This window comes from Aspergillus multicolor (assembly GCF_047715735.1).
Source record: "Aspergillus multicolor strain CBS 133.54 unplaced genomic scaffold BDW74scaffold_6, whole genome shotgun sequence".
In the NCBI taxonomy this organism is placed as follows: domain Eukaryota; kingdom Fungi; phylum Ascomycota; class Eurotiomycetes; order Eurotiales; family Aspergillaceae; genus Aspergillus; species Aspergillus multicolor.
The window spans coordinates 521693-541464 of record NW_027395957.1 but is presented as its reverse complement, the minus strand read 5'-3'; the positions used below and the strand labels follow the sequence as shown (position 1 = coordinate 541464).

The window sequence follows — 19772 nt, the reverse complement described above, 5'->3', positions numbered from 1 at the left end:
ATTAGCTTGCACCCGCCTTTCTACTCCATTCATACTTCGGCCGTACCGTCGGCACAGCATGGCTGGTTGAATCGGTTTGTCGTCCGCCCTGAGATCTGACGGCGTGCTACCCTTGGTACGCTGGGTCTAAAGTGCGAGTACGCGTGTCTACTGTCTCAGCGGTGCCAATTCACGAGCGTAGATGGGATTGTCCTCCAGGTTGGTTGACGGCACGGGAATTAATGCCCAGAGCGCTTCATCGGGTATGACGATATAATTTAATATGCGGGATTGTGTCATGGATGCACTAGTTTAGTTGTCGGCCATTAATGAACGCCTGCTATCATATGCGGGCTGATATATGCATGTCTGATGATTGATGATGTAGCCGGCGTCTCTAAGCTTCCAGTACCAGTAGTGTTGAGCCAGTGACGTATTTGAACACCACTGAAATCATCGCATCCCTTAAGGCCTTTCTATTTTTGTTAACGTTAATATACAGTAACTCTTGCTTTTTATGTCATTTTCTTTTGGTCCCTTTTCCTGAAGTCGTTCTTCATCTGCAAGTTCTAGGTCCTACCACCTACCTTATTCCTGCCCTACCTCAACTACTATACATCTATACCCGGTCGCCCGTCAATCCTCTTCCTCTCTCTCTTCCCCACCTAACCACACATACACACCGATCGTACCACAATGGCGACCGCAGAGAAACAACAAAAAAGCAACCCCGTCAAGGACGAGCCGCAAGACTCCGACGTCGAGCAGAAGCCTTCCACCAAAGGCCCTCCCCAAGAGGAAGACGACTACTCGGACGACTATTCCGATGAGTATGATGATGATGACGCCTACTCCGATGAGTACGACGACGATGACTACTACTCTGACGAAGAGGAGCAGGACCAGGGCAAAGCGATGCAAGCCTACAAGCCCAACGGGCAGTCAATAAGCAGCCGGGACGGAGGCAACCAAAACATGAGCCAAAAGATCAACAACGGCAATATATCGCGGGCGCCCGATAACAAGAAGACGATCGACGACCAGGATGGGTTGAAGCTGAAGGTCGACGTGAACCTGGATATCGAAGTTGAGCTGAAGGCGAGGATCCACGGTGATCTGACGTTGGCGTTACTGTAAGTCCATACCCCCTTACTTGTCCCTCCTCCCCTTTCTCTTCCCCCCATGTCTTTTCTTTGGTTGCGGTGTCTTGGACCTGTAGACTTAAGCAGGTCTGGGACAGTACTTAATTCTTCACTCCATTTCCTTCTCTCATGGTCATGACGGGACTCGTGGAAATTGGACGCCGTTTGAATCACCTGCCAATCGTGAATAGGAGTTAATGACGACGACTATTTGAACAGTGCTTGAGGAGACGGAGACTCGATATCGCTATCGCGCCGCTCCTGATCTTCCCGCCGTTCCTATCCATTCCTACCTAACGAGTTACGAGAACCTGCGCTGCGGTCGAGTTGGAAAGGAAGACGTTTTGCTTTTGCCGAAGACAGTTATTGCTGGTTGAGGGCTGTTGGGGTTTCTCATTTGGGCCTGGCATCATCATGGATTTGTTTCGTTGTAATGCGTTCTAGAAGCGTTAATTGAATTATAACTCTGCTTCAAAATGATCTTGGTTCAAGCGTAGATGAAACCTGGCAGGATGATAGACGGTTGACTGTTGTACCGACCCAGGGGATAAGCTGTGGAGCCCACCACATGGTGCGTGATGGACCGAGGCCGTTGAATGTCAGCCCGACCTCGGAGAATTTCTGTGCTACCACTACAATTTCAGCTCTCCCCATACCCTTCCCATAAGGCTTCGTCCGAGCTCAGCTACTTATCCAAACATCTATATCTGTCAATATATCTCACCTCAACATCCATCCCACTCATCTCACTTCCAACTCGGCACCCGAAACCCCCTGAGGGCCAACAACACAATGTCTTCCGCCGACCCCGACACTTCCCGTAAAACCTTCATAATCACACACATGAACAATGACCACGCGCGCTCCTTATCCCTCTACCTGCGTGCCTTCTGCAGCCTCTCAGAACGAGCCTCTGCCTCACCAAAACTTGAAGACGTCCGGCTGACCGACATGGTAATCTCCGCGCAAGGCTCCCGCTACACAATCCCCTTCGACCCGCCTCTGAACTCCTACGCCGAGACCCGCGCGCGCGTCGTCGCGATGCACAAGGACGCCCTGGAAAAGCTCAATCTCTCCGATTTCAAGCTCACGAGCTACATCCCGCCGAATGGTGGGGAATGGATTGGTTTCACGCTGTGCCTTGCGGTTCTGGTGGTGTATGCGCGGCGGGGGAATTTCGAGGCTGGCTCGTTGGTTTATAATACCCTTGGCTTGGACAAGTATCCTGGTTTTGTTGCTTGGAGTAACAAGTGGCAGCCGTGGCTTTGGGGGATTCTGGCCGGCGCGCATGCCTTTGAGGCGGTGGTTTTGTTGGGGTATATGAGGCTGCGGAAGTATGGGGTTAAGGCTTTCTCGGGGCTTTGGTGGACTTGGATGGTTCTTGGGTTTGTGGAGGGTTTCCCGGCTTGGAAGAGGGTTGATGCGGTTGTTCGGAAGGCTGAGGAGGAGGAAAAGGAGAAGAGTGGTTGAATAATGGCTCGCTATGGTGATCTGACTGGATAGAGTAATAGACCAGTGATCCCTGAATGTATAGCTTCCAGGATACCTCCTACACCGTTTGGCTTGCTAAAGGCATCGTGGTATCCATGCACTAGGTACAATATCTCGATATCGTTAAATACTACGTTGAATATACACGGAAGCCTCGGTACTTGCACCTAGAATGGTGCAAGACTTGCCGGTTTGTGTTGCCCAGCCCGCACCGGTCAATGGCCATAAATCGAATATTATCGGCCATTTTCCAAAGAGGTAATTACAATTCCTTGAGTTGATCGAGTACAGGCGCCAAATCCCGTCCAAATGCATGAGCGACGGCACCAAACTCAGCTAAATCAAGGTTAGTAAGGTCACCCATCGGCAAAATCCTAGACGGAGGTATACCATCAGGCGTCCCATCCAGAGCAATTTCATGCATCACCCCACCCATATACAGGGCAGCTGGGCTTGTATGTAAACGACTCTGTTTGGCGCGGCAAGTCCCTCGGTATATGAAGACGTGGGTAGCTAGATGGGTCTAGAACGGCATTGGAACCGGTTCAACGTCATAATCAATGCGCCTTTCAAACAAGCACCTAAATTCCGAGTGTTATGAAAGAAAGTTGGTTTGCAGACATCGTAAACGCTGATAGCGGGCTGTAATGAACTTTGCTTGCGGCGCATAGAACACAACCAGCTTCTGGGAAGGTTATCAGAACGGATACGTCTCCTGGATCATTGATGTAGATAGACACCTTTCCGGTGATCACTTTTCCATGGGCGTCATGGCAAGGAAAAAAGTGCTGGAAAGATCGAGCGTTGAATCTGGCCGGTGTATCTGTGCTTAAAGGCAAGGACCGAGGCAGGCAGCGGAACATGAATATGATTGTAAGTTTGGTGAAAGTTGAGGTCCTGTTGTTAGCAGCAATTGACTGATGAGCAGATATGGAACTGTTGAGAGTCCGGAAAGAGCGTGAGATTCATGACACCTTAAGCAGTATACGGAGTAGAGCAGTTGTGTAAGATGGTCGAGACTGGGGAGTGGGTGAGATGGGCCCGGAGCGGAAGAACAATTGATGTCAGCCTCTTGGGTCAGTCAGCACGCTAGCCAGAACGAGCCAAGCGTAAACGAGGTCACGGGGTACCCGCTTCGCCGACTTCGGTTAGCGCCCACGAAGATAGGGCAACTTCGACAAGCGAAGACACACACGGATTCCACGATCGCCGACGACAAGCACTCAACTCCCCGACAACCCACGACAACCCTTGCCGCTGCGTTCCTGGTGAAGGGCTGCAGGATTAGAGGTGAGTATTCTATTTCCTGGCTACTGTGATTCTTTTTTTTCGGTTTCCGTTGGTTCTATCTCGTCGAGCAAGTCGGTGCGCCTTCGATCGGTCTGTCAATATTCCATCCGTCAATTCGTCTATCCGGCATCGATACTGGAGGAAGGGAGCGTTACGACTGGGAAGCGAAGGGAGAATTTGTCGACACAGCCGCTGGCTGCGCTTGGGCGGAGCGACTGGATAAAAGATTTTTTTTTTCGAACCCGGTTGGGGAACATGCGAATATGAGTTCTCAATGGATACCCCCTGATAGCACCTACAATCATCGATATCACTCGACGGGATAGAATAGGAGGCAACTGGACATTGAAACACAGCTTCGCTTGCATTCGACTGATGCTAATCAATTGTGCCTGGACAGTCCCCCACACACACAGCAAACATGGGTATTTCTCGCGACTCGCGCCACAAGCGCTCGGCCACCGGTGCTAAGCGCGCCTACTACCGCAAGAAGAGGTATGATTGAGGACGGACTCGATATCAGTATCATGGGCAGGATTGACGCGCAACAACAGGGCTTTCGAGAAGGGTCGCCAGCCTGCCAACACCCGTATTGGCACCAAGCGCATCCACCTTGTCCGCACCCGTGGTGGCAACCGCAAGTTCCGTGCTCTCCGTCTCGAGTCCGGTAACTTCTCGTGGGGTTCCGAGGGTGTTTCCCGCAAGACCCGTGTCATCGTTGTCGCCTACCACCCCTCGAACAACGAACTCGTCCGCACCAACACCCTGACCAAGTCCGCCGTCGTCCAGATCGATGCCGCTCCCTTCAGGCAATGGTACGAGGCCCACTACGGCCAGCCCATCGGTCGCCGCCGCCAGCAGAAGACCGCTGAGGCCACCGAGGAGAAGAAGAGCAACAGCGTCGTGAAGAAGCAGGCTGCTCGCTTCGCCGAGTCCGGCAAGGTCGAGTCCGCCATCGAGAGACAGTTCGAGTCCGGTCGTCTGTACGCCGTCATTGCTTCTCGTCCCGGCCAGAGCGGTCGTGTCGACGGCTACATCCTGGAGGGTGATGAGCTTGCGTTCTACCAGCGTGCTATCCGCAAGTAAACGCGAGTAAATGAGAAGAGATATCGCAAAAAATTAAACTTTTTCCCTCTTATTTTTGTGAAGCCTTGATTGTCATGTAAAAGGGTGTGGTATCGGAGTTAGCAACTTCCAATTTCAGAATTTCCTGACCTTACCATGGCATTGGCTTAGGGGGCTACATAGTAGACAGCGATAATGAATGATTTACGGGCATTTTGATTTCCTCATCTTACTTTCTTCTTCATAGACAACTTCTCTCTGGCCTTGCACCGCTACTCCGAGTCCGGACTCAGGACTCGATACTGTAGTGCACCGAGGCAGAACCGAGTATGTCCTCCCCGCACCCCAACTTTTGAACTTCCCCTCCCATCCAGTCCACCTCCCCAACAACCCGTCAACTCTTTCTCTATACGAGCCCTCTCACACCAAATCAAAATGCCCGACACAACAAAAACCCGCCTCCTCCTCCTCTCCGACACGCACACTGTCCTCCCCTCCCCCGCACACTCCGCTTCCGGCTTCCCATCAAGCCCATACAGACACCCTCTCCCCGGCGCCCAAATCCTCCTGCACGCCGGCGACCTAACAAAAGTCGGACTCGCGTCCGAACACGAAGCCATGCTCGACCTGTTAATATCACATCCCGCCGAACTCAAAATCGTCATCGCCGGAAACCACGATATCACGCTCGACGAGGAGTACTATAACCGCGTTGGATGGCTGAGGCACCGGTATAGAGATAGCAGGGGGAAGGACCATTTAGCTGCATTACCGACGAAACCTACGTCAACTCCGGGAAATGCAGATAAAGACAATTTAAAGCTTGAGTCTCCCTCAGCTATAAAAGACCTCTATACGAACGACAACGCAGTCTCCGCCGGAATCATATATATGGAAGAAGAGATCCGCACGTTTACGGTTCCTTCCACGGGTGCGAAGCTTACTGTCTATGCGAGCCCCTATAGTCCTGAGTTCTGTGCGTGGGCGTTTGCGTATCCGCGCAGCGAGGACCGGTATAACCCTTCTGCTTCTAGTAAGACACCTATCCCCAATTACCCAGGCGTTGACATTGTCTTGACGCATGGCCCGCCGAGGGGGATCCTGGACCAGGTAGTTGGGAGTGGTGAAAGTGTTGGGTGTGAGCACCTTTACCGTGCTGTGAGGAGGGCGAAGCCCGCGCTGCATGTTTTTGGGCATATCCATGAGGGGTATGGGGCGCGGCGGGTGGAGTGGACTGCGTCAGACTTAGATCAGTCTTCAGAAAGCGATCTTCGCGATAGCTCACTACCTGGGGTTGAGCAGATAGAAGAAGTACCTTGGGACAGGGAGGATGTAATGGAGGAACGGGTTGCGTATGTAGATCTTACGTCTGGCTCGGAGAGGCCGCTGCGACGTGGAGAGGAGACTGTGTTTGTAAATGCGAGTGTTGTTACTGTAGAGTATAAAGGGCTTAATGCGCCTTGGGTGGCGGATCTGGACTTAAAGGTAGATGGATAGAACAATTAAATAAAAGAATGTACAGTATTTGTAAGAGATGTAATGATTTAGGAGCGGATACAAAATATATATATCCGGCATTAGACGCTCATTCATAGTAGAATCAAGGAGCAGCAGTGTAATGGTTGTCTTCTATTCTGAAAAATCTATACCGTTGTAACAAGTATATATTTCTCGATGGACGCACTTTTGAGCAGAGAAAGTTGACGACAAGTTCAAGTTGCCAAATACTGCATGCAGGGAGAACCCCGATAAAATATCGTACAAGCCCAAATCACAACAGAAACACGACCAAGAAAGATATACAGGTATCAAGGTACTCCGTAGAGTGGTTCAAAAAAGAGATAAGAAAGAGGTATCAGAGTTTCGTAGATGTGATATCGCCGCCACGTGGGTTCATATTCAAGGTAGAGTATAAAGTCGAGTAAAGCCAAGTATGATAAGGAAAAAAGTGAAGGAGGGAAAACGGCGAGTCAGAATAATTGTATCCCAAAGCTCAAAAAAAACCAATTAAAGGCTTATGCAAACATGGCCAACTGATGCTGGGAAAGGAAAAGAAAGGAAGAAAGAAAGGATAATGTCCAGACATTACAAATATGTAGATAAAGATCACTCTTCGTGAACTGTTTGCTCGTTCCTGAAATCGTGGCGGCTGGCTTTTCGTCCGACTCCCTTGAGTAGACTGAAGCGTTTCATGACGGAGTCTCGCACACCACCAGTGTTAGATGAACTAGTAGTTTGGGCGCCAGGGCTGCGAAGTTCAGGACTTCGGACGGAGTTTATACTGCTTCGGGTCACAGGTCGCGGATGCTCGACGACGGAAGGTATGGTTGACCAGCCTCCCTTGCTGGTGACTGAAACGGGGCTCGTGACTGAAGGAGTTGTGGGCTCTGCAGCAACATTGTTTCGAGATGTGTTGCGGCTGATGTTCTCGGCAGACTTGTCGGCGACGCTCCTCGATGCACTCTTGGACCGTTGCCGTTTTTGCAGCTTGGTGGCGTCGTCTCCATTTACGCTGGTGCTTATTGATAATGAGGATGTGTGTTTTTGTAGGACCTCCCCAAAGAAGCTCCGTCGTTTCTGGCTCGTGTCCCGCGATTGATTAGTTGTTCGACTGTGAACAGTAGCAGCGTCATCAACGTCAGGTTCTTCCTTGCCGGACGAACCAGGCACAGCACCATTAGGTTTGGTGCCATTAGGCTGTCCCTGGATAGTGGCGACTGAATTACTTGTTCCATGGTTAGAGCGTTTGAACGGGTTCATGATGCTAATCCGATGGCTAACAGATTGCTTCCGTGAGTTTTGCCGATGATGAGTCTGACTATTCTTGCGTGAGCTGCGAATCAACTCCTGCTCCGGGCTAATAGACCTTGGAAGCGCAGTTACCCGGCGGCTTTCTGATGAGATAGGGAATTGGCTATGGTGCAACAGTGGAGGCACCGTCTCAGCAGGACGAAGAGAGGAAAGTTCGGGTGCAAAAGCTTCTTCGAAACGTCGTGTCAGTTCAGCTTGGGTGGCTTGATGCGCTGGGCGCGAGTACAGTGCCAGAGCGTGCTTAATCGCCAAAGCATGATCAATAAGAGCCACAGCGAGGGCATTCTTCAAGGGGTCGACTGGCTTCGGCGTGATTGCGTCCCCTTCATCTTCGTCTTCCTCAAGCTCATCGATCAAGAATTGACGGTAGTGAGCTACACAGCTGGCGGGCGTAGATTTCGTTTCCAGCAATTGCTCTATAGCCTCGGTCAAATTCATCAGACTGATATCTTCACCGGACGCTGCGCGCCTGTAGAGCAGGTACAACTCTTGTGTCTTGCGCCACGTTCGTTCCAGAGCTGTTTGCAAGGGGGTCAACGCGACCTCTTCAGTGCTGATTACCTCGCTTCTGCGGAGGATATTCGGGAATGGTTCAGAAGTTGTGTAAATGACCTTCTCTACCCATTGCTCTTCAACATCCGCGTCACGGATATGTCTTCTCAGTGTGGAGCTAAACCGTGTAGGCTCCGAAATCAAGAGATGGTCGCGAACAGATGGAGGAACCTTCGAGCGTTGGTAGACAGGGTGGTCCATATCCCGGTGCACGCTAACTGGACTGATATACAAGTATTGCCCTTCGTAGTCGTTGACCTCACCGGACGACATGACCTGCGCGGCAGGATGCTCTTTTTGCATACGATCGACAAGCGTAGCCATGCGTTCCGTCGGGGCGCATTCAACAATGTATTCCTTGTCGCGTAACGTCGGAGGGAAACCGAGACCCTTGTATAAGACTCGGAAGTAGCGGGGAAATTGCTTGTCTTCCTTTGCAATGGACTCGTGGATTTTGGCCATAGAGCTCTGGGCTCGGGAGAGCTTAGCAAAGTCCATGACAGTATCCTCGTAATGCAATGCAAGCTCCTTATAGCAAGCCAGCGCATGTGTCCAAGCGTTAGCGTCTTCGAAGTACTGAATGATCGTAAAGTACAAGGATTCCTTCCTTTCAAAGGGTGTCTGCTCCGGGAAGGCAGGGTTCGTCAATTCGGGGACGGACCGCTTTGGATCCCAGTCATACAGGTCCGCGTGGAACTGGAGCGCAAGACCGGCCTCAGTGAAGTTGCCTGCTAAGGCCTGACTTTCAGCGAGTTCATGGACGTAACGGATGAAAATATCCTCTCGGCCCATATCCTTCATGTACTCCATCAGTCGAAGAACATGCAAACTCTCGGCCATTGTACCACCTTGAGACGCGACAAACAGATCCAGAAGCTCATCCACAGTCGCTATGAGAGCCTTGACCGCTATTGCGAATTCTTCATCAAACGACTCGCAGCCCTCAAAGCGATCAAGCAGCTCGCCAATGAATAATTTCTGGATGACTCCCTCACTCATGTTCTTTGTCTTGAAAAGGTTGTCCAAACTGGAGATTATTTCAGTTTCGATGATGGAAAGATCACGATTCAGATCCCACTCGCTGATGATCATGGTGCGCAGAATGTCAACGGCGACATGGCGCAGGCCCTCATGGACGCTGAGGCAAAGCTCAATGATAGGGGCCACAAGACCAGGCACATACTGCACCTGATAGCCGCCAAGTGTTTTCAGTCCATAACGCTCCCTCTCTTCCTCAGCTGTTTCCCAGCCTATAGCTTCCCATGTAGAGAGCAATAGCTCCGCACCTTGTTCTCGAACATCGCCAGCGATCTTCCAGATAGTGCGCCGCTTTTGCTCTGGGACAGTCTCCAAGGCAAGAGCATCGCTGGAGACAACCTTGAGTAACGTCATAAAGAAAGTCTCCCACACTCTCGTGTCAAATGTCTCCGCATCGTCTGGAGCGGGAAGCAATTTATCGATCATCAGTGATGCGAGGTTCTCGAGACTCTTCAATGTCGCCCGGTGGTTATAGACGTGGATACTGAACCAGCTTTCGGGGTACGCCTCGCAGTCCAATATCGAAGTATGAACTTCGAATGCTTGAGAAAGGAAGTTGGTGAGCTCTAGACCCTTCAATCGCAGCTTCTTAGGGTTCGGTATTGACGCAGTGGCCGCCATGATAGCCGACAATTCCACAAGGACTTCATCGAATCTCTGGCTAGTCTTCGAAACTTTGAGCTGGAACGGGAATGATTTGCTGAAAAGAAGGGACAAGTACTCAGTATCGTCCACGCCATCAGGAATGATAGAGTAATAAGACGAGATGATCTTTGGCATGAAGGCGTAGAGTTGCGGTTCCGGTTGCGACAACAACTCTGCCAAAATTGCGCAAACCAGGCGGACTTGGTCACGGTACTGATCAGAGACCGCACCAGTAGCTCCCCAGTAAGGATCAAGCCAGCCAAGACAGCTGGAGGCAAGACTCTTCCTCTCCGACCCCGAACTGAAGATCTCCAGACGAGTGTAGTGCTGAATTAGAACTAATTTGTACAAAACGAGCATTCCCTTCACATCCGCGCAAGAGTCCATAAAACTGAGGGCGATCATGATGACTTCGTCTCGGCTGAGGACCGCTGACAGCTCCGGAAGCCAGGTGTGAAAGTGCTGGACAACAAGGGTTTTGCTACCCACCATTGCGGGCGAAGGATTCTTCATCAGCGTCTCCAGTAATTTAAAGATTGTGTGCACATCTCGACTGAAAGTTGACTGAACGCGAGTGACACCAATCCCCTCTTCCTTTAGCTTTTGCTGCTGGCGGGCGTTTATGATGAACTTCAGCACATGCCGGCCAACCTTAAAGGTTGCGCGAAGGTTGCGATGATACTGTAGATCGGAGCTCGCCTGTAAGAGACGAAGGTAGCTTCGGACAAGACATGGCGTTGCAAAGGGGAAATTGAACCGGTTCTCTGTGTAGTGGTCGACTAAGGGACCAAGGTTGAATCGTCGATCGTGAACAATCCCAAGAACCGTGACAAGATTATTGAAGATAAGGTCCTCATATTCTTCGTTTCCAGCGTTCTCCACGAGAATTGAGAACAGTGCGTCAAAGACACTGCTCAATTGCTTGACGATCTCCATTTCCGGCACAAACCGAACTCTTTTCAAAGTATCGAGGATCTCATCTACGGACCGCTCTTTCCAGTTAAGCAGGCTCAGGATCACTTGATCTTGTGAGTGGTCGGTGCTGCACAAATACGTCTCGATGTGCAGGGTAGCCAGGGGTCCTGTGATCGCCTCATCCTTCGCAGATTCATTCTTACCCAGAGAGCTCCAAGGTAGCGATAGGTAAGCACCTTTGCCATTCTCAACGCTGGATGTATGTTTGTCATACGCATGCAACAGCAGGGAATGTGGTCCATCACGTATAAAAGCTTGATTATCCCACAGTGGCATCCAAGCCAGTGCAAAAGGGAACTCAGGAGCATCCGCAATACTCATGATAACATGCGACCCTGGAATTTGATCTGAGGGGATATTGAGACGAATGGTTTGATTCCAAGGCTTGCCTCTATCAGTAATAGTCGTTCTCCATGCAGTATTTGGGGTTATGTTGGATGAGGCCGGGAAGACGCATTTATCAACTCGCGCCCCTGATGCAGTGCGCACCTCAAGGGTTAGCTGAAGGTTGCGAAGGGCAGTGTTTGAAGGTACCGGAATCTGGCCTGAATGAGGATGTGAGAGAAGGGCATCGGGAGGGAAAGTGGCCTGGGATACTGTCACGTAGATATCAGATCTAGGCTTTGACGGAGCTTGGGAAAAGCCCATGCGCCTCGTTTGTATAATACCATGCAACATTGTTGGGTTCTTCCGGACCAATGCTTCGGCATCGCAATCGACATAAGGGAAAAGGTGGAGATGAACGCGAGCCGCCCGAGGTGACCTTACATACTTCCCCGTTGGGCTGGGTAGTAATGCACGTATTAGCGCATCAAATCCGTCCGTATACCCTTCCCCATCTTCGCTGAGCTCAGATGTGGACCAAATGTTGATGATCTGCTCAGCGTCTTTATCTTGACGGAGGATCTGGGAGACTTCCAGCAGACCAACGCCTATGGTACGAAGTTGTGTAGACTCCTTCGGCGACTGAACGGCTGCTGCTCTGTTGCTCGCCGCACTCCCCGAGGACTGTGGAGGTTTCGCGATATCTTTGGGCTGGTCTGAGCTTTGAGTACCACGTTTGGAAGACCACATAATGCTGCGGCGAGGTTTCAAACCGGGCCCCTTGACAGAGTTGCTGGCTGTAGGAGGCTTTGGCGAGGTTGTTCCTTCACGGGAGGCAGCAGGTGCAGCTTGAGCTGGAACACTCGTAGTAGAAGCAATTTCTGGCGCTCGGACGTTCACAACAAGATATAGCCTGGGTCCGCTTGCTGACCCATCGCCGATATCGGTAGCGGCCAACTCAGTGAACAGGGTCTTCAATTTGTTGCTCTGACCCGAACTGGCGAATTGTTCCGGGGACGGAATGTCCAGTATATACGTCTCAGACAGTGGTTTTAGGGAGCCGTTTTCCGATGCTGCGCAAAGGTTTATAGCCAACACTACAGGCCCAGGAGCGTTTCCTGATACAGCGTTGACTTCCACCAGTAGATGATGGAGGGCCGCGGTGTCCGACGCAGGAACGGGGCTGCTCTCGAGCATGCTCATTTCGGACTGAAGCTTCGCCAATTGTACAGCCGAATCGTCACCTGTCAACAGGCGACCTCTCTGTTCAGGGTCTCGTACAATGACCTCCCCGCCAAGTAGCTTGTTGCCTCGTACAAGCTTCCAAACAACCTCTTGTCGTAGGGCCTCCTTCTCCCCGGATGTTAGCACGTTGTATAGGAGTTGTCGCCGCGCATAATCGAGCTCCTGGACAATGTTCGACATTTCTTCCACAACCTGATATTGCTGCGAGAGGAGCAACTCGTGCAGTTTAGTTGAGTGCCACTCACGCAAGCACGACGCGATCTCGTCGACTAGCGGCTCTGAGAGCGACGTAGGAGTTTCGTCGCCGATTTTGAGCATAGGAACGGGGGCGGCTGGTTTAGGTGCATCGGGATCCCGCGGGGATAAATTAACTGGCGTCAATGGGAGCATTCCCCAAGGACTAGCGCGTGGCCCCCGCGGGGTTGACTGGTCTTCTTCATCTGTCTTTTGTATGAATATTTGTGAGGGTTTTTCTTTCCTTGCCACTACCACGTCGGACACTTCGCCGGCAACATGTTCGTCGAATTGGGAAGAGGCTAGACTGCTCCGCACGTCCACGCCCAAATCCTCCGTTCGATCGCCAATCGAGCGGTCCCCATTTGTCAAAGTCTTGTTTCCCTCGGTGTCACCCAGAACTTCGCGAATTTCCACGCAATTGCGGGGGAAGATGCCTGAAAACACTCGCGCCTCGAGCGTCTGACCCTTGGTGCTCGTTAATCCCGCCAGTAAAGACGGCGGAGCGACCAAGTAGCCGCGACACCATTCACCATTCTTCCCTCCTTGCTCTATTATGTATAGTTCATCGCCAAGTTCTAGCGGTAGGTCTGCCGGAGTGGAGGGTTGGAAGGGATAGATCGCGACGGCAAAAGCGATCCGAGGCAGAGGCCGCCAGGGCATGTCTGCAGTCGAAGCGGCGGACCAGAGCGCACCCCGCAGCAGTCGTCACAACGGGCCGTTCGAAGAATGGAGGGGCAGCGATTCAGCGGAAGTAGAAGGACAGGTGGAAATCTCGTCGAATCAAGGGGACAAACCGCGACATGCGAAATCCCCCCTGGGTGTATATCGTGAATTTCAAGAGGAATGTGAATAAAGTCGGCGCCGCGCGAATCGGAAGCGACTATAGACGAGTCTAGATGCTTGACTAAGGGTAGCTGTTTACTTGAAACCTAGGCAGAATCAATTATCAGCTTGAGGATTCGTGTCTGAGATGGAGCCCCGATAAGGGAATGGAAAACAGTCGCGGACGAGCCACAGCTCAGCAACGAGCTAGAGGCAAGAGTTGAAAGCCCAAGGGAGGCAACGCAGTCATCACAGCAGGTATACAGCTAATTGACTACCAATTGCATTCTGATCTTGCGCGATTTCTGAACCCCTAGGAAAGGTGGTTGGCGGAGGTGGAGTCCCGAGTCCGAGTGCCTTTGCTCAGCTTGGCGGGAACGGTGGAGAAGGCAAAGAAGGGGGAGCGAGAGAAGCATACCGGTTGAAAGGAAAGGAGGGTAAAGACCGGCAGACGAAACCAGCGGGCGTCTGAATGAAAGAAAAGAGCAGAAGCTAAGATCGAGCACAAGCCCGTGAAACTCGAGGGTGTCAAATGGGAGGAGAGGCGATCGCGCAAGAGGGAAAGATCCAGAGGGTCGCGGGCGTCGATCGTTCATAGGGTGGGAGGGCGGAGAGTCGAGACAGGCCCAATCGCATCAAGCCTGCCAGGGCCGGGCTCAAAAAAGGCTTCGTCGTCTTCTGGAAGGGTTGGATGAGGAGACAAGCATGTTTGCTGGATGCTGGCTGTTCTCGTGCTTGCCCTACAGTTCTGACCAGGATGTTTGGTGTGATAGCCCCTGAACCTGAAATGAGCGGCTCCAACCCATGGCTCCCAGCGCCCAAACTTGGAGTCCAGCAATCAAATCCTCCCATCCGGCCGTCCCACCCGTTCTTATTAGTACTTAGTTAGTACGGAGAATCTTACTGCGCTACGGGCACTCGCTGGGTAGTCTACTGTCAGTGCTCCAGGCTCGGGTACATCCTTCCGCACCTTGAGCTACATGATTGGGATAGAAGATGAAGAATGCAATGGATTGCTATAGATAACAATTGAGTATCCAACCAGGCGCCATTCTATGAAACCTGCATAGTACAACAATAGCCCAGCTGCCAGAAGGGATACCAGAAGAAACTGAAGAAGGCGGAAAGATACATCATTACTTCCTAAACATGGCGGCCACGTCCTCTTTGCGCCATTCGAGGTCAAGCTGGCCTTCATACACCGTACGGATGATGTGTTGCGTTCGATCATAGGCCTGCTCATATCGAATCTCGCACTCATGAAGCACTTTCAATACAAGACTCCGGCTGAGTCCAGGGTCGTCTGCGTCGCCAAAGTGCTTCTCAACTCTTTTTTTGAGCATTTCAATTCCACGCCGTATCTCTTTGACATCGTAGGTTGCCAGCACTTTCTTCGCGACCGAGCGTGAATGACTGGGGCGGTTGGCGATATCAGTAGGATTGTTGCTTGCGCCAAGTAGGCCTTGAACGGAGTCAATGAACTCGAGCAACTTCCCAAGTGGTCGGTGGATCACAGAGTCCAGGTAGAGTCGCATGTGCTCCTCCATATCTTCTTGCGCTCGATTGCGCCATCGTTCCAGAACCGGCAAATTCCGAACGTCGACTTCCTCGATATAGTGGTTCATGTTTTCAATCAAGAGAATATGATAGTTCAATATTTCCTTGTCTTCAGGATCACCAGAGCTGGCTGCTGCAGCTACCGCCGCGGATTGGCCTGGCGCCTCTTTTGCGATGAATTTCAATGACTCCCACATGGCGCGGTTGATGCGGTCATATGCCTCATTAATGTTAAGACGGATGTCGTAGAATTCTTGCGATGGATCGGAAAGCATGTTCTCTACAGCCGCAGAGAAGTTCGGGAAGACTCTCATGAATGATATTACTCCTTTTCGCTTGTTGATCTTGACCTTGGTTTCCTCAATGCCACGAATCTGTTCGTCAACAAAGCGGTTGAAAAGACCAATCAGGCGCGAATGCAGTTTTTGGAGCGAGTGAACAATGAAGTCTTGGTTGGTCTCATCATAGTCCGAAGTGGACTTTTCAAGGGCGAACAAGATACCAATTCCTTGTCTAGAACGATTGTTAGCTTGAGGAGATCAACAGTCACTGTACTAATGACGAGCTTACAGAGGGTCTGCCTTGATGGACCAATCCACGAGGTTTTGCATATCGATTGGCCAGAATGAGTACAGCTCGTCCATAGCCTGTTCCACTTTCTTGGCCATTGCTCGATCCGGATCGGGCGACTGCCTGATAGTGAAATCTGGGACTGGACGCTCGTCCGGGGCTCCCGAGGATACAATGTCGCCAAAATCCATGTTGGAAAGCGATGTCAAGTGGAAGAAGCGCACGACGAAGTTTTGTTCCTCTGAAATCATCTTCACGGTTTCCTGAAGAGTGCCGGCGAATACTTCAAAAGGTTCAAGCTTCCCACGCTGCTTGTCACCAGAGGGAAGCCTTAAACCTGCTGCAGCTCTGATAGTCTTCCCCCTTCTCACGGTCAGCTTCCTGGCCGCCGTTGTGATACCTTCGGTCTCTTTCTCTTTATCCTGGTGGGTGAACAGAAGCTCTTGTTCTTCGCCAGTAAATTTTCTGGCTGCTCGTTTCCACGCCATGTTGTTATCACGGAACTCAGCTTGGTAGGATTGTTTTGCTTGTTGTTCGTACAAAGTAAGTAGGCCTTGCCACTCTGGCCCACTCACTTCTCTAGCGAATAGAGTCAAAGCACTGTAAACCCATAACTCCCGACGGGCGTAAGCCCTAGCCGAGCCATCTAGCTTCATCGGGTCTTTCTGCGAATTTGCTGCGGCATCAGCACGCTTCTGTGCCGCCACTTGATAGGCAATTGCCATAAATTGCTTGAGTCGTTGAAGGAAGGATGAGGAATGGAAGCGGTATTCTTCTTTTTTGTCTTGGATGGCGCGCATTTGACCAATCTCGGTGTCCGCGTACACGCCCACGGTACCGTGACCCCCAGCAGCATCCAAACGCTTCTTGTTATGCCAGATATCAGGATCTATCGTCAGCATGGCTTTGTACAATGTAGAAAGCGCAAGCTCGGTTTCCCTTAAGCCATCCACATTGCTAAGTGACGCCTCTTTCAACGGTTGCAAGTCCTGTGGAGATATAGAAAGCGTCTTCAACAGAGTCTGTAGTTCACTATGAAGGAGCTTCTGGTTGGCCGTCTGAACCTGTAAACCTTGGGATTGGGTTTCGATATAAGATACGTCGTCACGAAGAGTCTTATATTTGGGTCAGCAACGCAGGTTGTCGAAGGCATGATGAAGGACTTACATTAAGTTCGTGTGAGTATAACGTGAGAAGATTATCCAGCTCCTCACACTCGTCAATAGTCTTGTCAATCAGTTTAGCAAGCTGATCGACCTTGCCCTCTTGTTGTTCGAGGTTACCAAGCCAGCTTGTGGCCTCGACGCGTCCAATCTCCCGACGCACGTCTGCTTCAAGGTCTTCAATTTTCTTCTCATCCGAAAGGCGACCATTCCAGCCAAGGTCAGTTAGAATATCATCAAAATCCACTCCGCGATTTACAAGAACCTTCGGATCAAGTCCAAGTGCTTGACAATACTTGATGGTATTATCTTCGTGGCGCCTGCGCCGGCGATCGCGTGGAGAGGGCGACACGGAACGCGGTCTCTCGTCTGTTCGCACTGCCATAGCTTCTGGCGTACCTTTAGTAACATCCAAAGAAGGCGCTGGAGTAACATCAGCGACGGCCTCCGTGATCTCAACTTTAGGAGGTTCCGGGATGCTTGGCTCAGGTATAGCCGGCGCAGGTACAGGCGGCGCTAGGTCTATCGGCGGGACTTCAGCGGACTCTTGTGTTAATGAAGGTACAGTCGCAGCTTCTTCATCGCGTTCGTCAGGCGCCGTGCCAGGCTCGTCTGCCTTCCGAACAAGGGAGGGTGCAGGCACGACACCTGTGATTCCATCAGGCCCTTCTGAAGCGGCTTGCTTCTTTGCTGCAGCCAGAAGTCTCGCGCCGGCACCCCCAGTCCGAGGCTTAAATGCTCCGTAGGCGTTGGCAGCCTTGCGGAACGCACCGGCGACATCTTGTTTTGGCTTCTTCTTGATCATAGGCCCAAGGCCTGGCCGGTGGGCGTCGGGATCCTCTTCATCGTTGTCTTTGGAGGATTCCGGAGGACTGGAGGGAGGTGAGGGTGATTTACTCCCCTGAACAGGTTCGCTTGGCTCTGCTTTCTCCGAAACAGATTGTGGTGTCTCGACGGGCTTGGCAGTAGTATTGTTACTTGCGGGCGGTCCTGGCAACAATCCGGGTGGTACGTCGGCAAGCTGCATAATGTTTGAGTTGTTCGATTGGTCTCCTGCAGGAGACGTTGGCTGCCCTGCGGATGGAGACGACTGTGTTGTATTACCTTTTACAGGTTGATTCACCCGCAGTTCACTTGGGACAAGGCCCGGAACAAGATCATCGTTGCCTCGCCGAGCCTCGGGTATGCTAGAACTTGAATCCTGGCTGCGGGCGATGGGACGTGGTTCAGGTACTGTTCTCCCGCTGCGTGACGATGGTGGACGGGGGTCCATATGCAGGCTTGATAGACTGCCTTCTTCGGCGTCTCTGTTTATCCTGTCCCTCGACGGTGCTGTTCTCAAACTGCTAGGTATGTCCCTATTCCTAGACTCCGACGGCGACACCGGAGAATGCTTGCCCCTGGAGTCGCCTGCAAGCCGCTCGATTGCACGAGGTGGCGGCTGATCACCCTGACCAGCTGGGACCACCGGCGGCGGATGTTGAGGTGGTGCAAATGGAGGTGGTCCACTTTTTCCAGACTGCGCAGTAGAAGGTCGGCTCATTTGTTCTCGACTTCGCTGAGCTCGTATAGGTAGCTCCTCATCGGTTGGTCTTCGTTTCGGCGCATCGCGGCTGCGTGCACGCGCCCAATGAGGAGACTGAGGACGGCTTCCTTGGGACGAAGGTGGGCGTGGAGGTACAAAGGGTCCTTCAGAGTGCGATGAGCCAGGAGCCGGTCCTCTTCCGCTAACCACTGGATTCCCTAGAAGAAGTTGCCGCTCACGCTCGTCGAAACCTATAAGATCTGGCATTTTACCGCCAGTATACTTTTTGTAGATCTTCACCAAACTACCGATAAAGAAGTCCTTCTCTTTCGAGGTTTTAGCGTGCCAGTAGTAAGGCTTTCCAACGGTTACCAGGAAGCCAACGTTCGATGCCCACTGCTTTTGCAGTTCTTCCTGCGGGTTGGACGGCACAACGGCATTGTAAGATTTGATGGCTGACAGGTCATCTAGCATCCAGGTCTTGCCGATTGAGAAGGAGCCGTCATTGTTCTCCCTAGCTTTGTGCATGCGCACCCTTCCGGACCGTCTCACAGCGACGATTATGACTCGAGCCTTCTTGTTTTCAGGGGCTGCATTCGGCGGGGGTGGAGAGGAAGGATAGGCGCCATCTTCAATGATCCGAACGTGTGTAATGTAGGACTCGACCACTGATGTAAGAACAAACGTTAGCCCAACTTCTTGACTAGCGCTTAACAAGATTGTTTTGCTGCGTGATGGAGATGGCTTGTTTGGCCACCCAATCGTCCAGCACAGACATGAAGGGTTTGGTCCAGATTAACTTTGAACGTACAGGCACCGTCACTATCCTTCTTTGAGAAGCAACTCTGGACAATCCGGCGCTTTTCGTCCTCGAATTTCTCGGCCCTCGAGGATCCATCGCCGGAACTGCCATGTCCACCACTTCGACTTTCAGCGCCCCGTCGGGGATCCCTTTGCGGCAGGGGTTCTCCCGGAGGTCCCCTCGGGCGATCATGACCATTCATGCTTATAGTTCAGTTCGCCGATAGCCTGTATCACTCAGGAGATATCCGAAGCCAATTGGACATGATCGAGGGTACCGAGGAACGTGGGCGAGACGCGCAGCGCGCGAGAATGGGGTTGTTGTAAGGAAATCTTATTCCAGTTGCTGTCAGGATATTTCAGAGGGGCTATAGCGGGGGCAGAGTTGCATATTCGAGCCCGTGCAAAATGGAGGAGCAACTCCAGCGGGCTCATTAGCTCATTGCTGGGGATGGAGCAGCCGGCGGGAGAGCTCGTGGCTGTTACCTCATCATACATGGGAGCTAAAACTTCCCCATACAATTCTTGCAATTTTCACTA

The 19772-nt window shown here is 51.7% G+C and overlaps 7 protein-coding genes across 7 annotated transcripts; 4 read left to right on the top strand and 3 right to left on the bottom strand.

Moving 5' to 3' along the window:
* Positions 1–675: 675 nt before the first annotated feature.
* BDW74DRAFT_176062 (uncharacterized protein) lies at positions 676–1116 on the top strand (the record flags this gene model as incomplete). Its single annotated transcript, XM_073728510.1, has 1 exon — positions 676–1116. The coding sequence occupies one exon, from the start codon at positions 676–678 to the stop codon at positions 1114–1116; it is 441 nt and encodes a 146-aa protein (XP_073586008.1).
* Positions 1117–1913: 797 nt separating this feature from the next.
* Positions 1914–2591, top strand: BDW74DRAFT_176061 (DUF2470 domain-containing protein; the record flags this gene model as incomplete). Its single annotated transcript, XM_073728509.1, has 1 exon — positions 1914–2591. The coding sequence occupies one exon, from the start codon at positions 1914–1916 to the stop codon at positions 2589–2591; it is 678 nt and encodes a 225-aa protein (XP_073586007.1).
* A 72-nt stretch (positions 2592–2663) lies between these two features.
* On the bottom strand, positions 2664–3119 carry BDW74DRAFT_122535 (uncharacterized protein). Its single transcript, XM_073722055.1, has 2 exons — positions 3003–3119; positions 2664–2948 (listed from the first exon to the last, which is right to left on the bottom strand). Exons 1-2 carry the CDS (start codon positions 3030–3032, stop codon positions 2736–2738), a joined length of 243 nt encoding a protein of 80 aa, XP_073586006.1. The 5' UTR covers positions 3033–3119; the 3' UTR covers positions 2664–2735.
* A 700-nt stretch (positions 3120–3819) lies between these two features.
* On the top strand, positions 3820–5214 carry BDW74DRAFT_148849 (40S ribosomal protein eS8). Its single transcript, XM_073723794.1, has 3 exons — positions 3820–3902; positions 4303–4397; positions 4457–5214. The coding sequence occupies exons 2-3, from the start codon at positions 4324–4326 to the stop codon at positions 4986–4988; spliced, it is 606 nt and encodes a 201-aa protein (XP_073586005.1). The 5' UTR covers positions 3820–3902; positions 4303–4323; the 3' UTR covers positions 4989–5214.
* BDW74DRAFT_122729 (metallophosphatase domain-containing protein) lies at positions 5151–6534 on the top strand. The gene has a single exon (XM_073722058.1). It carries the CDS (start codon positions 5403–5405, stop codon positions 6462–6464), a length of 1062 nt encoding a protein of 353 aa, XP_073586004.1. The 5' UTR covers positions 5151–5402; the 3' UTR covers positions 6465–6534.
* Positions 6535–7073: 539 nt separating this feature from the next.
* BDW74DRAFT_176058 (guanine nucleotide exchange factor DCK1) lies at positions 7074–13454 on the bottom strand (the record flags this gene model as incomplete). The annotated part of the gene is made up of 1 exon (XM_073728508.1): positions 7074–13454. The coding sequence occupies one exon, from the start codon at positions 13452–13454 to the stop codon at positions 7074–7076; it is 6381 nt and encodes a 2126-aa protein (XP_073586003.1).
* Positions 13455–14642: 1188 nt separating this feature from the next.
* BDW74DRAFT_148844 (GTP-Rho binding exocyst subunit SEC3) lies at positions 14643–19672 on the bottom strand. Its single transcript, XM_073723793.1, has 4 exons — positions 19243–19672; positions 16911–19099; positions 15744–16858; positions 14643–15686 (listed from the first exon to the last, which is right to left on the bottom strand). The coding sequence occupies exons 1-4, from the start codon at positions 19433–19435 to the stop codon at positions 14753–14755; spliced, it is 4431 nt and encodes a 1476-aa protein (XP_073586002.1). The 5' UTR covers positions 19436–19672; the 3' UTR covers positions 14643–14752.
* Positions 19673–19772: the final 100 nt, after the last annotated feature.